General features: G+C 46.6%; 2 protein-coding genes across 2 annotated transcripts in view; one reads left to right on the forward strand and one right to left on the reverse strand.

Annotated features, from left to right (window-relative positions):
- LOC119396681 (centrosomal protein of 97 kDa) overlaps positions 1–17198 on the reverse strand; it is a 140121-nt gene that overhangs the window by 28908 nt on the left and 94015 nt on the right. The gene's annotated exons all lie outside the window — the stretch shown is intronic.
- On the forward strand, positions 902–5709 carry LOC119396682 (uncharacterized). The gene has a single exon (XM_049417190.1). The coding sequence runs from the start codon at positions 1550–1552 to the stop codon at positions 4055–4057; it is 2508 nt and encodes an 835-aa protein (XP_049273147.1). The 5' UTR covers positions 902–1549; the 3' UTR covers positions 4058–5709.

Genomic DNA, 17198 nt, shown 5'->3' on the forward strand with positions numbered 1-17198 from the left:
TTAGAAGATTAAATTATACCTATTTGCCTGTTTACATTCTTTCACGACACGATTTCCCCAATTGCAGCTCCGATAGACACGCGTGGATGCATAGTTGGGCGTCCACAGCAGCTCTCCGGACGACCGACTAGAGTTGTCGATAATAATAATAATAATAATAATAATAATAATAATAATAATAATAATAATAATAATAATAATAATAATAATAATAATAATAATAATAATAATAATAATAATCTAGGGTTTAACGTCCCACAACCACGATATGATTATGAGGGACGCCGTAGTGGAGGGCTCCGGAAATTTCGACCACCTGGGTTTCTTTAACGTGCACCTAAATCTAAGTACACGGGCCTCCAACATTCTCGCCTCCATCGAAAATGCAGCCGCCGCGGAAGCTGTCTATTATCATTTTTACTGACCCTCTTATCCATGTCGCAGCTGTCTTCCACGCTCCAGAAATTAGTGTTCCTGTTTGCAGAACAAACAGTCTTATCGATATGAGAGATTATTAGTGTAAGGGCACCAAACGATATAGGGGGCTGTTCTTTTGTTCGCCGGCTGGTTTTTCACGTTAGGGAGGCTCCCTTAGCGCTTTGGAATCCCTATACCAATGCTCTCTATATTTAAAGAGTAGAATTCTGTCGCAGGTGGTACCGCTCGAGAGTAGTTTCGGCCGTGATATGGGTTTTCGTGTTCTCATATACTGACGGAAGATGCAGTAAATTCTGGATCGTCTGCACCGCACGCACCAGCCGCCATTTGCGCACTCAACACGTGTGACGGCAAAGACAGAGCGAGAGGAAGAGAGAGAGAAGGAAAACGGCACTAGGGGTGACCAGAGAAGGTAGCAGCATACGCTAGCGGCGACTACATTGTATTATTCTTTAGCCTCGGCAGGTTTTTGGAAGCTCGTTTCATCAACTGCATCGATCGGGCTGCCGTGGCGGCGCAGTCGCGGGAAACTTTTTGCGCGAGATGATCGCGGCGCGCACTGGCGCGGCCGTCGTCGTAAAGCGGTGCGGTTCGCTCGACCCCGAGGAACACGAAGCGTCAACTACCCAGCGGTGACGCGATCGCCCGCCAACTTCCCCCTAGGCTTCTGCGTCACACGCCGAGCCAAAGCCGCCGTACCAACGCGTAGCACCGCCGCCTCCAGCGACCAACGCCGCAGCCACGAACGGCGACACAAAAAGAGCGAGGATACCGGCCCCGAAGAACGGGCCAAAAAGAGAGCCGGCCCCGCTACGCAGGCAGGCACACGAATATCCCGAGCACCACCGGCCCCAGCAGCGCAAGGGAACATCCGCCGCCCTGGCTGCTGCGGGCAAGCCGCAGCAAGCAGAGCGCGCCATTTGTAAGTGGCGCCCTCTCTGGCTGGGGCTCGCAAGCAGCCATTGTGATTTCGCCGAAAGGCGGTAAGTGCATCATCGTCGCACATTGTCCGCGGCAGGGCTGACCATCAGCTCCCACCGAGTCGGAGTTTTCTTTCTCGTTTCGAAAGCCTTTCCTGTCGCGGGTCTGCCCCGTGCACGGCGACACGACGATGGGTCGCGACGCCAGCGCGAAGCGATTCGATGTCAGTCTCAAGCTTAAGGTGCTCGCGTACTACGACCAAGTGCGGAACAAATACAAGGCGGCCAAAATGTTCGGCGTCAGCGAGTGTTCGGTGAGGAACTGGATCAAGGAGGAACACCGGCTGCGCGCCCTCTCGTCCCAGGGCGGAAGCAACGGCGTCCGAAAGACCCCGAATCGCGCGGCCGAAACCCGGGCCCTGTTCGAGGCTTGCTTGGAACGCTACGTGCAGGACTGTCAGCAGCGCGGAGTCAAGGCCAGGTACCGCGATCTGCTCGCGCACGCGGCGCAGCTGAAGAAAGTGCACGGAGTGCGCGGCCTCAAGCTGTCAATCGACTGGGTGGCGCGTTTCGTGCGTGAGCGCAAGCTCGTCGGCAAGTGCGAGAGGCTGCCCAAGCACGCGGGCACCGCGTCTCCCGCCAACAACAGTGCCGGTTCGGCGGCAGCGCGCAAGAAGGGAGTGCCTCCGGCCGCGTCGTGTGGTTCGCGTTGCGCCAAAGGGTTGCCGCCGGCCAAGCACAACGCTGCACGGTCCCTCGTCAAGCGCGCCATGGGTCAACTGTCATCCAAGGCCGGTAAGACGACTTCTCCGACCACGGCGAAGCGAAAGGCTCCGACCACGGCGCACACCAAGGCGAAGCTGAAGTCGAAGGCGGTGTCGTCAAAGGCTTCCAAAGGCAGCGACGGTAAGGTGACCAAGGCCTTGTCGAAAAACAAACCGACGAAGAAGGCGACAAAGACGGGCAGCGAACTGAAAAAGACCGTTCTGACCAAGGTAAAGAAGGCTGCCAATAAAACAAAAACGAAATTGGCTGCCGCGGCGAAAAGGGGCCCGAACACAAAGTCAAAACTGCCGCCTGTCAAAAAAACGAAAACACAGAGGGCCAAAAGTGCAGCTATCGTGGCAAAGTACAAAAAGTGTCTTTTAAAGAAAGCCAGCCAGAAGCAGAAGTTAGGAAAGCTGAAAAATACCGTCACTTTGAAAAAGAAGGTCCGAAAAGAAGCAAAAAGTTTAAAGCACAAACAAAAAGTAGTCAGGAAATCTGACAAGGTTGTGAAGGCAAGCAAAGGCAAACAGTGCTCAAAGGCTGAACACAATGTGGTTGTAGCAAAAAAAATGAAAATCGAGAAAGAAAAGAACATAAAGCCTGAGAAAAAAGTAATGACCATAAACAAGGTAGTCAGTAAAAGCTTAAAGAAAGCTAAAGAAACAGTCAATCGTGCCAAAAAGCCTGCCGACAAAGCTAGCTCACCTTCAAAACAGTCCGTGCAGAAGGTGAAGAAGCTGCCCACGAAAAATACGAGACCAAAGAGGCAACCGATAAAGGTGTTTCGTACCCGGTATCGTATTAAAGAAATGCACAGGAGGATTGAAGAAAACAGATCTTCAGACTTCTTTGATTTCTTTTATGGCTTGGGCCTTATACCAATCAATAGAGATGCGGATGGTACAAACTCTCTCTACATCCCCTTCATCCCGGGATCACCAAAGATTTATGATAACACCAAGTACCTCTGCAACAAGGAAAGCCCACTCAGGTCAAGCACGTCTGACCTAAGTAATTGTCAGCCCTCGCCCCACACTCAGCTTCCCTCAAAGTACCCCATCTGGACTCCTGTGAGGACAAGCACGATCCACGACCCTTGCTCGTCTCAGAGTGGCAACCCTTGGCGAACAAGCCCACGAGCGCGTGAGGAGCACATAATCACTGACAGGTTCACGCAGTCCAAGTCGCCAGAGGATGCCGTCTTTGCAGAAAAGTTCCACAAGGCAAGTCTGAAATCCGAGGCTGCCCTCTCGCCGGGTGAATCGCCAATCACTCCAGAGCAGTTGGCGGTGGTACGAAAGCTATTTCCTCCCATCGGAAGCTTGACGTTCCCAAGTCAGCGCAGGGCGCCGGATAGCCAAGTGACATTCAACGAGCCTTTGAAGGCCTCGGAACGAAGTTTGCGGCCACGCACCTCTGAGCAGACACAGCGGCTGAGCCTGTGCTTTCGCAAGCGCCACTACCAGAAACGAAAAAGGACCCTCTCTGAGCCGTCACGGTCTCCCGAAAGACGTCCAAACGGCCCTTCAGTGAGTGACATTGACTGGTTAAGTGCTGATGGGTTTCCCAGCTCTGCAAAGAAAAGCTGTCCAGGAGGGAGCAGCCCTGTCTACTCCTTCGGCGAGACGCGGCACTGTTTCCGCAAGGAGCACTTTGAGGATAGTGCTTGCCCACCGCACATGCCGACCAGCGGGATATGTGGGAACAGTCCAAGGACAGCGGTTTGCACCCCGAGCAATGACAGACCTGCAAGCTGTCTGTTCGACAGTGCCAAACACGTCGGTAGGGCCATGCCAGCTAGCCCCAAAGCCACATCATCCAGCGAAGGCAAGGATCTGTTCTTTGGCCAGGCAAATAGACTGGCTACACTGAGAAAAAAACAAGACAGAAATGAACCTGTGATGCACAATGCGAAAGGTCACCAGGACTAGTAGTTGCTTGCACCAAAGAATGTTTCCTCAGCCATGCTGAAAGAGCCTCCTTGGGCTTTGTTGTATAGTGTACACAGTGACTGATTAACTAGTAAGCCTTCAGCTTGCCTGGTAAAACCACAAGTGCTGAGCGATTACACCAAGCACTGCATAGGAATCCAGAAAATATGCAGAAATACTGGCTTTCTGCCATTACACACAAGATGTTTTATCTTCAGAGAATGTTTAGCCAGTATCGGACTGCACGCATTTTGCTTGCTCAATGCTTGCTGCAATCTTGTCCATGCCCTTGTTGATACTGGTGATTCTGCAAATCCTGTCAAGGAGCGGAACTGTCCCTTGATCAATGAATTAGCAACATTTATGTATATTTCAAGAGATGATGTGCAGCACGATCTTTCGAAACTTTAGGTAGAAGTGCCATTGATGCCAGGAATGTTACGTACATTCCAAGTTTGCCACGTCTGGCAGTGTTATGTAACTTTCCAGCCACAGAATGTCGCCAGCCGAAGTGAAAAGTGTACCCTAGCTCTGAAACTGTTAAGAGGCACATTGTTACCTGCGCAAATTGTACAGGACTGTCACATCCAAGTGAAACACTATGTGTAGCTGCCTTAGGTCCTCGCTCTGCAGCTGAATGAAATGTAAAAACGCAATTAAGTGAACATCTCTAATGTGCCACAATGTCTTCCCTGTCCCTCCTGCCAGCCTTTCATCTTTCCATTGTCTTCTCTAAAGCTTTGCAAGTGCAAGTTACATATTGATATATTGCACAGGTAACAAAATGCTCTGAAGCACTATTTTTCCTCACTTTAGTGGAAGTTAAATGGGATCCACTGTTGCAAGCGTGCATTGGTTGGCAGAGAATATGCGACTTCCACGTTGTAAATAGCTATACAAATTTTGTGATCTCTTGCAGAAATCGTGAAACAGGGACATATCTTCCATATTCTGAATTGTGCAGTTGTTTGAAGTGGACTGAATGTGTGTGTGGTGTGTGTGCGTGCAAGCAGACTCCAAACATGCAAATGCTGTTCAACTTGCTCGATAAAAACAGTGGCTGTACATAATGCATGAATAGGAATATGAGGACACTGGACTATGCACGCTTTTGTGCTTGCCAGACACAGCTGTCAGCAGTACTAAATCTTCGTGCGACTTGTAGCAATAAGTGACTTGAGTTACAGGTTGTTTTGAATGCTTATGACACACTGTCAAAGCTATCAAGCTGTTTCGAGTTGACTTTTGACTCGTGCAGAGATTGTGTGAAAATTCCTTGTCAATTCCCGACTTGCATTTTTTTACGCAGTGCAGTGTCGTGGCTAGTTGACAAGGTGTTGCGTCTACCTCCCTGAATGCATTGTGACTCTGAGACGATGTTGTGCTCATCACTACGACACTGATTTAATGAGCACTCTCAGCAAAGCTCTTTCTGCATGATTTTTTCATTTTTTTTGCAAGAGTGGGAATGGTTTTGTATATACACAGCCCTTGTTTCTCTCCTTGGGCCTTACTTAAATATGCGTTTGTCGCTAATACCACAAGGTACAAAAGTGTGTTTTCCCTCGAGAGGTTTTCAACGATCAGTTTTATCCCTGTGGCTGTAACCTCTGGCCACACTTTTGCACAAATAAAGATGGTTCATTCTTGTAGCGGCGTACCTTGACCTCTCAGAGGTGGCATTGTTTGGTGTAAACCATGTCTTGTATACGGCAACGATGAGCTGCGCGAGTTCCTGGTGTACGTATCTTCAGCACAGTTATGGACATGTACGCGACACACCTCAAGTGCTGCACCAGGCATGTGTTGCACTGTAGTTGTGTCCATAGGCATGCGCAGGGTTCCTGCAGGGGAGGCGAAGGTTCATCGCGGCGCCCCCCTCCCTATTAACTCAATGCATGGGGTAGACTTTGCGCCCCCCTGTTCTTAGGTGACTAGGGGGGAGGGCTGCCTTCCCTCTGCGCACGCCTATGGCTGTGTCACTGTCTTTGCCTGACTTTAAACCTTGCAGGCTTGTCAGCGAAAGTCAACAGAATGAAAGATGGAATATCACAGTTTTCCTTTTTTCCGCGCGACATGCATATCCTACAACGTGACACAAATGCCTTATGCAGAGCTGTTTCGAAGTTCAAAAGCCCCGCCTGCCCGCTACACAAGCAAAGTTTAGGCCTAGCCCTAACGAAGGAGTTCTTGGATATATATTTGGACCCTGTAAAGTTAGTGAGCAAACAGTGATGCACTTTTGTGCGCCTATTTTCCGGCCGGTGCAGATGTTTCAATGCTCTGAACAATGACGTTATTCGCGTTAGTCGATTAATGATTAATTAATTACATAAATAACGTCTCGTCAGTCATGTCATCTTCCTTTGGCTATTCTTGGCTTGACGTAGCTTTACTTGGCTTGTACAGCTCAGAAAAACTGTGTAAAATGGCCATGTATATATTACAGAGCAACTTTCTCCTGTTAAAGCAATTATTTCAGGGATATATATGTGGCAAATGCAAGCATTGTTACCTCTTCTCTCCCAGCGGTCGTAGAAGCCACAGGAACCTATGGTCACGGTCATCACATTCAAATGACGTTTGTTTTCGTCGTGTTACAGCACGCAGGAAAAGTTACATTAAAGTGCACATAATATCATTCGATGAAAACGAAATTATATTTGCCGTGTGAAAGGGGTATTATTCCAGCATATGATTTATGAGGGGACTTACGTGGATGGGTCGGCGCCATCAAGTTATCCCTGTTCGTGAAATCCACACGTACCTTCCCGCGTAAAGACCCCACTAGCACTCGCTCATCGATTACCATCTCCGACGGCGAAGTATTGCGCATTACAGGACAAGTGTTGCGGGTTTAACGTCCCACAACCACGGTATGATTATGAGGGACGCCGTAGTGGAGGGCTCCGGAAATTTCGCCCACTTGGGGTTCTTTCAACGTGCACCTAAATGTACGTACACGGGCCTCAAGCATTTTCTCCTCCATCGAAAATACGGCCGGGATTCGATCTCGCGACCTTCGGGTCAGCAGTCGAGCACCATAACGACTAGACCACCGAGGCGGATAACAGGGTACTTGTTACAGAAGCCTATAAATGTAAAGTTTCCGGGCGATTTTCGTTGGTGTATCGAGTGCTTCGGCCATTTATCTGTGTGTGTTTTGAAGTCTCATGTTGACGCACAGTGTCAAAGAAAACAGGTCCGTAAAGCTGGTAACTATTATTGACCCGATTTCGGGCTCGGCGTTACATTTGCACAGTAAAATGTGTCACGGTCAACGCAATGCCAAACGAGTGATTGTTCGTCTCGCTTGCAACAACATGCGGCTTTGTGCGCACCGGATGTGCCGTCACCTTGACCGACTTTTAAAAGACGGCGCGTTAATATATTTCCATTACGACTCGGATTCACGGTGAACCAGACCGAAATACCGCACTGAAGTTTTATACGAATGAAGTGTCGCATAATGACACGGAAAAGCTGGTGGATCCTTGTGCATGAGGTTCTTGACGTGTGCATATGCGAAATATCAATACAAAATTATTCACACTTCGAGGCGCCGCCGTAAGCTGTAATATGTGTTCAATTTTGTTCACAATGGTCAGAACGACGCCGTCCACATGAAGGACATGTCACATACTTTTCTCCAGTGCTTCAGAAAGCTATATGCGTCAGAATAAGCAATAAAATTGGGCACAACGGAATCTAAAGGTTAGGGTGCATGTGGTGAAGCGTACGATCGAAACAAAGTATGCGTAGGTGCGTGCGGTGTTTGTGGTAAGCCCAGAATTATTTTACCCTAAATGCTTGGTCTTGTCTTAGAGGCGTGTACGCGAACGTTCACAAAAATATGCGAGGCCCGCGAAGTGGTCAGTGCGGGATGGTGGCGGATGTGGAAGATTGCCCCCCCCCCCCTTTTTTTACCAATGACATCACGTATGTAGTGCGCGAACTTCATAAGCAGGCATCTGACCAATAAATTCCCGTATGTTACCCGGAGCCGCTTAGTAAACCTGCAGGAATCGAAAGCCTCGCTATGTATAGGACGAGAAGAAGGGGAGCCGAGGTGCCCGACTTGCGTTATTCATAACCATTAGAAGGCGAGAGCCAATCAGTCAAGCAGAGTGTAGAAGTTATTTTGATCTGTTAAACCCAGCAGTAGAAATGATAAGCTAACGCGAAATAAACGTGAACGAAAAAAAAAAGCTACTTGTTTTGGTGAGAACCGAACCCACGACCTTCGCAACTACGTTCTGACTCAACAGTATAGCGAGAGAATAAACTTTATTGAAGAATTAGTGTACGTGAATACAAGCTTGTAAGAACAAGCAGTAGGCGTTCGCCCTCTGATCCAGACCGTCCTCATGCTGCCTATGTGAAAATGGTATTTGAGGGGTTCGATTTTTTTTTTAACGATCGTTTGAGGAAAGAGACAATAAATACAAAACAAAATATAGCGAAAAGTCACGGTTGGCTTTCCTTGAAATGCAGAAAAGGTCAGTAAGGAGGCTTTTGGTGGAAGAACATCGCGTTAAACGAGGACTGATATGGGCACAACAATGCTGCCGCAGACTATAAACTCACGTATACGTTTCTTTATTGAACGAACGGAAATATACACGTAATGAAAAGGCGGCAAGCAAAGAAAGCAGTCGAAGTCACAAGAATAACTATAAGGCGACGTGCTAGTGCATCAGACACCGTGAGAAACAAGAGCTATACATACGGCAGGCCGTAAACTTAGAAGTACACGTTGCTGGGCTAGTCGGTTCATGTTCAATTACAAGCCACAAGGGTATGGCTGTTTTTGCGCAATGAAATAACGAGGGAATTTGCGCAATGAAATAACGAGGGAAGGGATCCCCTGGATCCCTTCCCTCGTTACTTCATTGCGCAAAAACAGCCATACTCTTGTGGCTTGTAATTGAACGTCCACTATATACGCAACGTGCATCTATCACGCGTGCAAACTAAGACACTTGTAATCAAAGAGAACAAAACCGAAAAGATCAGCATAACGAACAACACATGCAAATAACTTGTTTCCCGCTGCACGTCCAATAAACAACCAGTTGATTACCAGCGCTACGCATGTTGTTGTTTGTTCCCTGTGCTTTTACAGTGAATGCTCTTATGAGATCAAAACAACGGCCGCTTCTGGTGGCGTAGTTGTCCGCCGCCGCCGCCGCTGGTGTCCGTAACCGCTATCGCGCACATTGGGAAAAATCACAGCATATCCACGGAGTGAATGATGATGAGTGGGCGAAGCTGCGGAGGTTCATCGGTAAACCGTGAATCTTCCGTGAATTCTGCCCAGTACATCATCACCGACGTGAGATCGGGCGCGTTTATACTAAAGGTTCGATGAGTTATGACGACTTGCAGCTCACTTTAATTTTACATGTACGCTGTGAATTTTCATTGTTTAGAAAACCATTGCTTTAGAAAACATCTGGCGTCTTTCGTTAAGCAGCTGGCGTCTTTTCGTTTTGCTTTAGAAACATCTGGCGTTCTTTCGTTTTGCTTTTAGAAAACATCTGGCGTCTTTCGTTGGTTTATTTCATCAATCAACGGCGTTTTGAACAAAATTTTTATTGTTTAATCATGCACAGGAGAAATCTCACCAGGCACTACCTTGGAGGTAAACAATGGCTGCTAATGGGAATGAGAGACAGAAGAAGTCGGCTTTTAGCTAACACTTACACTTCTACTTCTACTAACGTTTCCTACTGGAACATGCCAATGGCTGCTAATGGGGAATGAGAGACAGAAGAATTCGGCTTTTAGTTAACGGGCACGCTGCGAATTTTTTATTGTTCAACAACGCACAGGAAAAATCTCCCACCGGCACCACCTTGGAGGTCAAGATCTGGTACTAGCGTTACGACTGGTTAAGCACTACTACGACTACGAGGGACGAACGGGTGCCGCCTTAAGGAGCTTCGCCCCTAAAAAATATCCAGGATAGAGTGGGATTTGAACCCAGGGGCTCTGCATGGTAGTCGAGTATTCTAACACAGAGCCACGCCGGTGCTTGAAACTCCTTCGCGAGAAGACCCTGTGCAGCTGTGATGTCCGGCAAGGAATCACGTTAACAAATGTAATATTGCGTGGTAGAAGACTAAAATAACAACCAGACGTCACAAAATGCGAATTGGGTTACAACTAAGTGGTTGAAAGCTTCCCACCGATTACAAAGGGCTCAGCCACAATTCTTCGTCGCCGTCAGCCATAGCATCAACAAAGTGTACGTATAGTGCCTTACAGACGCGCAGTGGGTACCTCACTTCTCTACAGAATGTTGAATAACGGCATGGGGGGTACTGCCCTATTTCGCAAAATTATATTCATTTATGATGTAGTGGGTATCTCACAAGTGTACTTGCAGTAGTTGCTCCAAGGGAGCTTACAACGGGCTCCAGAAAGGCCGCTCCACGAGCTTTCGCTGTGACTGTGCTGCGTGTTCCACGCAGGCCTGGCGTTTTTTCTTTGTACAGATCGGCCGGGATACACTCTTTAAAAAAAGTTAGTAAAAAGGTTGTAACTGCAAGCAAATGGGTAGTAACTGCAGCGGTTACTAACTTTCTTGGACCGTTACTAACCTTTTGCTACCTCTTTACTACCTACGTTAGTAAACAGTTACTACCTGCAACCGTTGCTAACTTTTTCCTACCTGTTTACTACCTACGTTAGTAACTGCAAGCAAATAGGTAGTAACTGCAGCCGTTACTAACTTTCATGGACCGTTACTACCTTTTTCCTACCTGGCCGTTAACTATACTTAATCTAAAACTGTAGTTAATACCTATTGTGTTAACTTATAACTGGAATCGTCTCGACACATCATTTTAAATAGAAAACTGGTGAAGAAAATGTCCATGATTTAAGCAAAAAATATAAATTTTCTTTTTAAAATTACGCAACCGCGATTTCTAAGCATCATTCTCCTATTCTGAAAACGCAGTAGCAAAAGTTAATGAAGTGTAAGCAAGTGCTATATGCGTTTTAGTACACAATATAAATCCCAACAAGCCAGCATGACAGGCGGATGTGAAAGAACCACAGGTGGTTAAAATTAATCCGGAGTCCCTCACTATACGGCGCGTCTCAATCATAGTGGTTTTGGCACGTGAAACCTTAGGAACGATTATTATTAGCTTTTTACTGTCTATGTACTAGCACATGAATTCATTGAAATGCACTGAGGCTATGTTAGTGGGCTTAGTACCTTGTCTCCGCCGCTGTACATAATGCTTTTTTGCGCCAGTTTTATAGCAAATAGACATGATATATTGTTTCTTTTAATACGGTTGATTAAAAGTCTTGTGCTACGTCCCCAAGCGCACATAATCCGGCAGTAGGGTGGGGTTCTTTAGGGTCACATTTTTTGATAATTCATCGTGAAACACAGGTGCTCACCGGTACCAGTCGTGCATCTCCAATGTAGGGGCTATAAATACCCCGGGAGTCGCTTAGTAAGTACTGGCGCGTAGTGAACTTGTTGTTGAGTCTCTGTATTCTTATAGTTCATGACACTTCACGCAAGATTAGCCGATGTTGTTTCGTAGTGTGGCATTATGAATTTGATCACTGTTAATAATGTGGCAAAATGAACACGTTAGTGTCACTTACTACTTTTTTTTACAACCTTTACTTTACTACCTATGGTTAGTAACGGCTAGGGTAGTAACAGTCACTAATTGCTGTTAGTAACGGCAAAGGTAGTAGCAGTTACCACCCTTGCCGTTACTAACTGCGCTTACTAACAGGGTTGTAACATATGTGACAAGCCGTTACAACCCCAAAGTTAGCAAGTATTACTACCTTTTTTTTAAGAGTGTAGGCGTTGGTCCCGCGTTCGATCCGAGTTCGTTCGAACAGTCGAACTATAGTGACGTGCTGCTCGCGCAGCAGGTCACTATAGTTCGACTGTTCTTATGCAGTCATTTGTCTCAGTCGCATGTACGTAAGTCCCGAGAAAACATTTCAAGGCAGCAAATTACACGAGAACACGTACAAGAACTCGGCGTTAAAGGGGCACCAAAGAGCAAAACGATTTTTCTCATATTAGTAAAGTACTCTTTCACGATACCAAAAACACCACACTTGCTGCGAGAAGACGATTAGTAAGCGAGAAAACACGCAAAAACAAAATGTGGATGGCGACACCACCTTGAAGTTTCCGCACCATTCGCCGTGACGTCACATGTTTTGATGAGGCCTACTAGGGACTACGTAGTTCCTAATCGGCAAAAATGAAGTACATTGTCCTTTGAGGGGGCCATAGACCTAACGTACCAAGTTTGGGGTAGTTTTGTTGAGCCAATGGCGCCAAAATACGATAAATACACTTTGAAATCCGTGACGTCACGCGGGGACTTTTCGGCGCAAAATTTAAAAATGAAACTTTGAACTTGATTTTCTCCTCTATATATAAACCTATGATGGAGAAATTAACGGCATTAGAGTTCTCAGAGCACAATTTATCGATCTGCATCTATTCATTGTTTCTCTTTAGTGTCCCTTTGAGCGACATAGGAAGAAGAAAAGACGAAACAATAGAACCGTGTACAGATTCGACAGCGTCTACCGCCATCTCTCTCTAAGCACTTGGTACAAAGAAGAATAAAGAGAGAGAGAGAATGGATCATCAGCGCCGCATTTCCTCGCAGAGTCGCGCTATCACAGCTACGTCGCTGCTTTGCAATTCTGGCGAAACTTGTGCACGTAGCAGAGAATCTTTACTGTCTGTTCTTTGTAACGTTTTTGTCCTCTCCCTTCTAAAGCGCACCGAAAACCCAGGGCGAACGTACGACGCATTACGGCAGGGACAATGCAAAATCATCCTGGGGTCCACCTGTCGACGCACAAAGTGACGATGAAGTGCCTATTGTGATGTGTACGCATACTAAACGCGTTCACGCTGTTGCGACACAGCCTTGCCGCTGAAGCTTTGCCGTGAGTCACGAAGGTCGCCAAATGCACGAACCCAGCAGCGTTTCGACGCCATACTCTGAAGCGAAACACTCAATCAGCTTAGACGAGTTATTCCTTGAGGAATCTGTCGTCGTTGATTTCGTCATCAAAAGGTTCATCGTTAGCGGAGAAATATAAGCCCAAAGCGTCACCTTCTCGAATTTCGCGACCAAAAACTAGCACCTGATAGTCAGTGTGACGTAGCAGCGTAGCCAGAAATTTTCTTCGGAAGAGGAGGGGGGGGGGGTCAGCCACACTTTATGTATGGTCGTACGTGCGTTTGCATGCAAAACACATGGAAAATTTTTAAAAAAAAATTAAGGGGGGGGGGGGGGGTTGACTCCCCCAGGCTGCGTCAGTGGTGTGACGTCACGAAGTCTACTTTTCGCACTTGGGCCAAATTGGCTCGATAAACCTTACTGAAACTTGCTATGTTAAGTCTCTGGTTCCCTTTAGAATATATATGGAATTAATTTTTACCGATTAGAAATTTAGTATAGGGGCTAGCATAAGCAGTAATAGTGATGCAATTATGAAGCGTAATGATGCGCTGCATAGATGCGCAGAGACGAATGACACAAGAACACAAAAAGTTTTGTCCGTTTTGTATTATTGTGTCATTCGTCTCTGTTCATCTATGCAGAGCGTCGTTACATTTCAGAGTGTCATACCAACTAGCCTCAGTGAAAGCACTTTTAAATGTAATTATGGTGTTTTAAGGGCCAAAGCCACGGTACGATGGTAGTGGAGGTCGACTCCGGATTAACTTTAAACGCCCGGCGTTCTTCAATGTGCAGCCAACCCTAATCACACGGGTGTTCTTGCATTTCGCGTCCATGGAAAACTAAGCGCCTTTACCGGGAATTGAACCTGATACCACACAGCAGCTTTAGCAGAAGACGCCAAAATCTATGACCTCACGGCGAGATGGTACGCGAACTTCCCGGCGGTGTCGCCACATATAAATTTTTCTTTACGCGAGCTCTCTCGCCTACCAAGCCTCTTCTCGCGGCTAGTAGAATGCTGCTTTCGGTATTTTTGAAACGGTAATTTACTAATACCATAAAAATAGCTTCACTCTTTAATGTCCCTTCCTAATGCTTTGTACACCGCGAGTCCCTTCCACCAGGTGCTTTCTGATTACACTGAGCGTTGCCACCGACGTGACACATATAGACACTCGAAGAATATATGTTCACTGAGCTTACATTAGCTACTTTATTTCCTCCTGGAATTTTATTTTCTGGAATGCTTACATATCACACACTTGTACGCCTCCCTTTCGTGATGCCCTCATCATGGCCAATCCAAAGTTTCGGCTACTTAAAACGCCGTATTAATGGGAGACGGTTTTATAGTTGCAAGTATTCCTTTTCGAATTGGTTAATTATTATACGACTAATTGAAATACCACGTCGCAATGCTACGCAACAATGTTAATTGTTGCTATAAAGGCGAGAAATTATACAGAGCTTCGTTACTGCCTTACGCGGCCTTCGAAGCTCTACAGGGCAGTGGGTCCGTCGAGTCAGATACACTTTGATGATTTGGTGACGCAACACTAACAGAGGCGAAGAAAGAACATAAAGGGACAAGCGCATACTCTCAACTGAAATTTCATTGAAAGGAAAAACACAACGTGTTTGTGTGTGTTTTGTTTATGCATTTTGTGTGTTTCCTTTCAATAAAATTTCATTTTCGAGTATGCGCTTGTCTCTGCATGTTGTTTCTTCATCTCTGTTATTGCTGCGTCATACCAAATCATCAAAATGGAACCATAGCAACTCGCCCGACTGTATTACGCTCCTAGAATATGATGCAAGAGAATGAGCGCGTTTCGTTGACAAATTAACCGTTCCGGCTGGTGAAAACCCTAACTCGAACCCGCGACGGCTACACGTGTGCCGCTAGCAATCTGTCGATGACGGAACTATGGACGTACGGAGAGAACGCGTACATCGTGAAGTGACCCGCGTTCCTGAACGATAACTCAGCCGGCGCCGCGAGGACAACCGCATCGAGCCGGTTCACTCCAATGCGTGATAAGTGACATACCTTATCTCTCCTCATCGCACAGCCCTGGCTTACGAAAGGCAGTCTTTTTTTTACCTTTATTTTTTATAAATTCGCATACCACTTCTTTAAGCCATGTGGACAGACCAACCAACCGAGTGAACAAGTCTGACGTCACACACACACACACACACACACACACACACACACACACACACACACACACACACACATATATATATATATATATATATATATATATATATATATATATATATATATATATATATATACATATATATATATATATATATATAAACACACAAATACGAGCGCGATTGACGTATATGCGCAGCGCAAACTTCGCCTTTGACAGTAGAACGCCGTAGCGTTATTCTGCGCTTCGCCTTTGTATACCGGTCTTAGCCATTACGTGCCTTGATGATGATGGCGATTAATTACGGCTGAGCCCTTTGTAATAGGATGGCAGCTTTCAACCACCAACTCGTTACGAAGTTCGCATGGTGTGACACATATATAGTGCGATTCTACACTTCTGCCACCCAATATTACATCTGTTAAAGGGACACTAAAGAGAAACAATGAATTGGTTTAGATTGATAAAGTGTGCTCGGAGAACTGTTGTGTAGTTTATTTCACCACCATAGGTTTATTATTAGAGGAGAAAACCAAGTTCAAAGTTTCATTTTTAAATTTCGCGCCGAACTTTGTAATTCGTGACGTAAAAGACTTCAAAGAGCATTTAACGTATTTTGGCGCCACTGGCTCGACGAAATTTCCACAAACTCGTTATGTCAAGTCTCTGGCCCCCTCAGAGGACAATGTACTTCGATTTAACCGATTAGGAACTACGTAGGCCCAAGCAGGCGCCGTCAAAAATATGTGACGTCACGGCAAATGGTGCGGAAATTCCAAGGTGGCGTCGCCACCTGTATTTTCTTTTTGAGCGTTTTCTCGCTTATTAAGCGTCTTCGCGCAGAAAGCGTGGTGTTTTTGGTATCGTGGAAGACTACTTGACTAATGCGAGAAAAATCGTTTTGCTCTTTAGTGTCCCTTTAAAGTGACTTTTCACCCGACACGACGAGTGTATTACCGAAGCCAATAGAAACCACTTCGGTCTCTTTCCGAAGCAGTTTTAAGCAACGTAGCGAGGCGGAATACATGGCTGCCACGCAGAATGCCTGGGTTCGGTTTCAGCTCGAATCCCGAATTTCATTCTTTGAATCAATCGGGATTTATCGCCCACGCACGAAACCACCGACCCGGCATTTTCCACGACACGGGCTCTTTGACGCTGTTCAAGTATTTCGCCAGCGGGATTCGGACTCTGGCCTTTATAGTACCGAAGCGCGATGAACAGAACATACCGACAAGGACGTCCTGCACCTGCCGCGGTGGTCTATATAGTGGTTAAGGTCTCGACTGCTGACCCGAAGGTCGCGAGACCAAACCCCGGCCGCGGCGGCCGCATTTCGACGGAGGCGAAATTCCAGAGGCCCGTGTACTTAGATTTAGGTGCACGTTAAAGAACCCCCGGTGGTCGAAATTTCCGGAGCCCTCCACTACGGCTGCCCTCATAATCGTGGTTTTGGGACGTAAAAACCCAACAATTATTATTAAGAACGTCCTCCATGCGTGAAAGGTGGTACTCGTTCAGCTCAGCATGTTTTTCACAACGCTGACTAAATGCGGTCGAGTCGCCGTTCAATCGAAATGCAGATAAGCACTTTAAAGAACGCTTCGCTCACGTCAATGCTATGTGCACTGAGTGCGGCAATCACCATTAGACGCTTTCAGCTGCATTTTTATTTCCTCCGTATCGTTCCATTCGCAGTTTATCGTATCAACAGACTAAACATTACTGTTATATACCGTACGGCCGAAGCAACGAAAGTGGGACACGGGATGAACGCCGCGCGTCCTTGGCGGGTATTTACGGAGACAATTTTGTGACGTCACAACGAGCGTCATTACGAGAACGAAAAGAGGGAGTAAATACCGCGTCGCACGGTGTAGAAGCGGCGGTCGCTGTTTTGCTGAGAAATCTTATCCTATATAGCGCTAACTGCTATCTCCTCCTGACATCAACCGTACATGTATCTTTCAAAAATACAGCGAATCGCCACAT

The sequence above is a fragment of the Rhipicephalus sanguineus genome, chromosome 6, assembly GCF_013339695.2.
Source record: "Rhipicephalus sanguineus isolate Rsan-2018 chromosome 6, BIME_Rsan_1.4, whole genome shotgun sequence".
Lineage (NCBI taxonomy): Eukaryota > Metazoa > Arthropoda > Arachnida > Ixodida > Ixodidae > Rhipicephalus > Rhipicephalus sanguineus.

What these genes read in the sequence shown, in the direction of transcription:
- LOC119396682 (XM_049417190.1), top strand. Translation starts at nt 1,550, where the DNA reads ATGGGTCGCGACGCCAGCGCGAAGCGATTCGATGTCAGTCTCAAGCTT.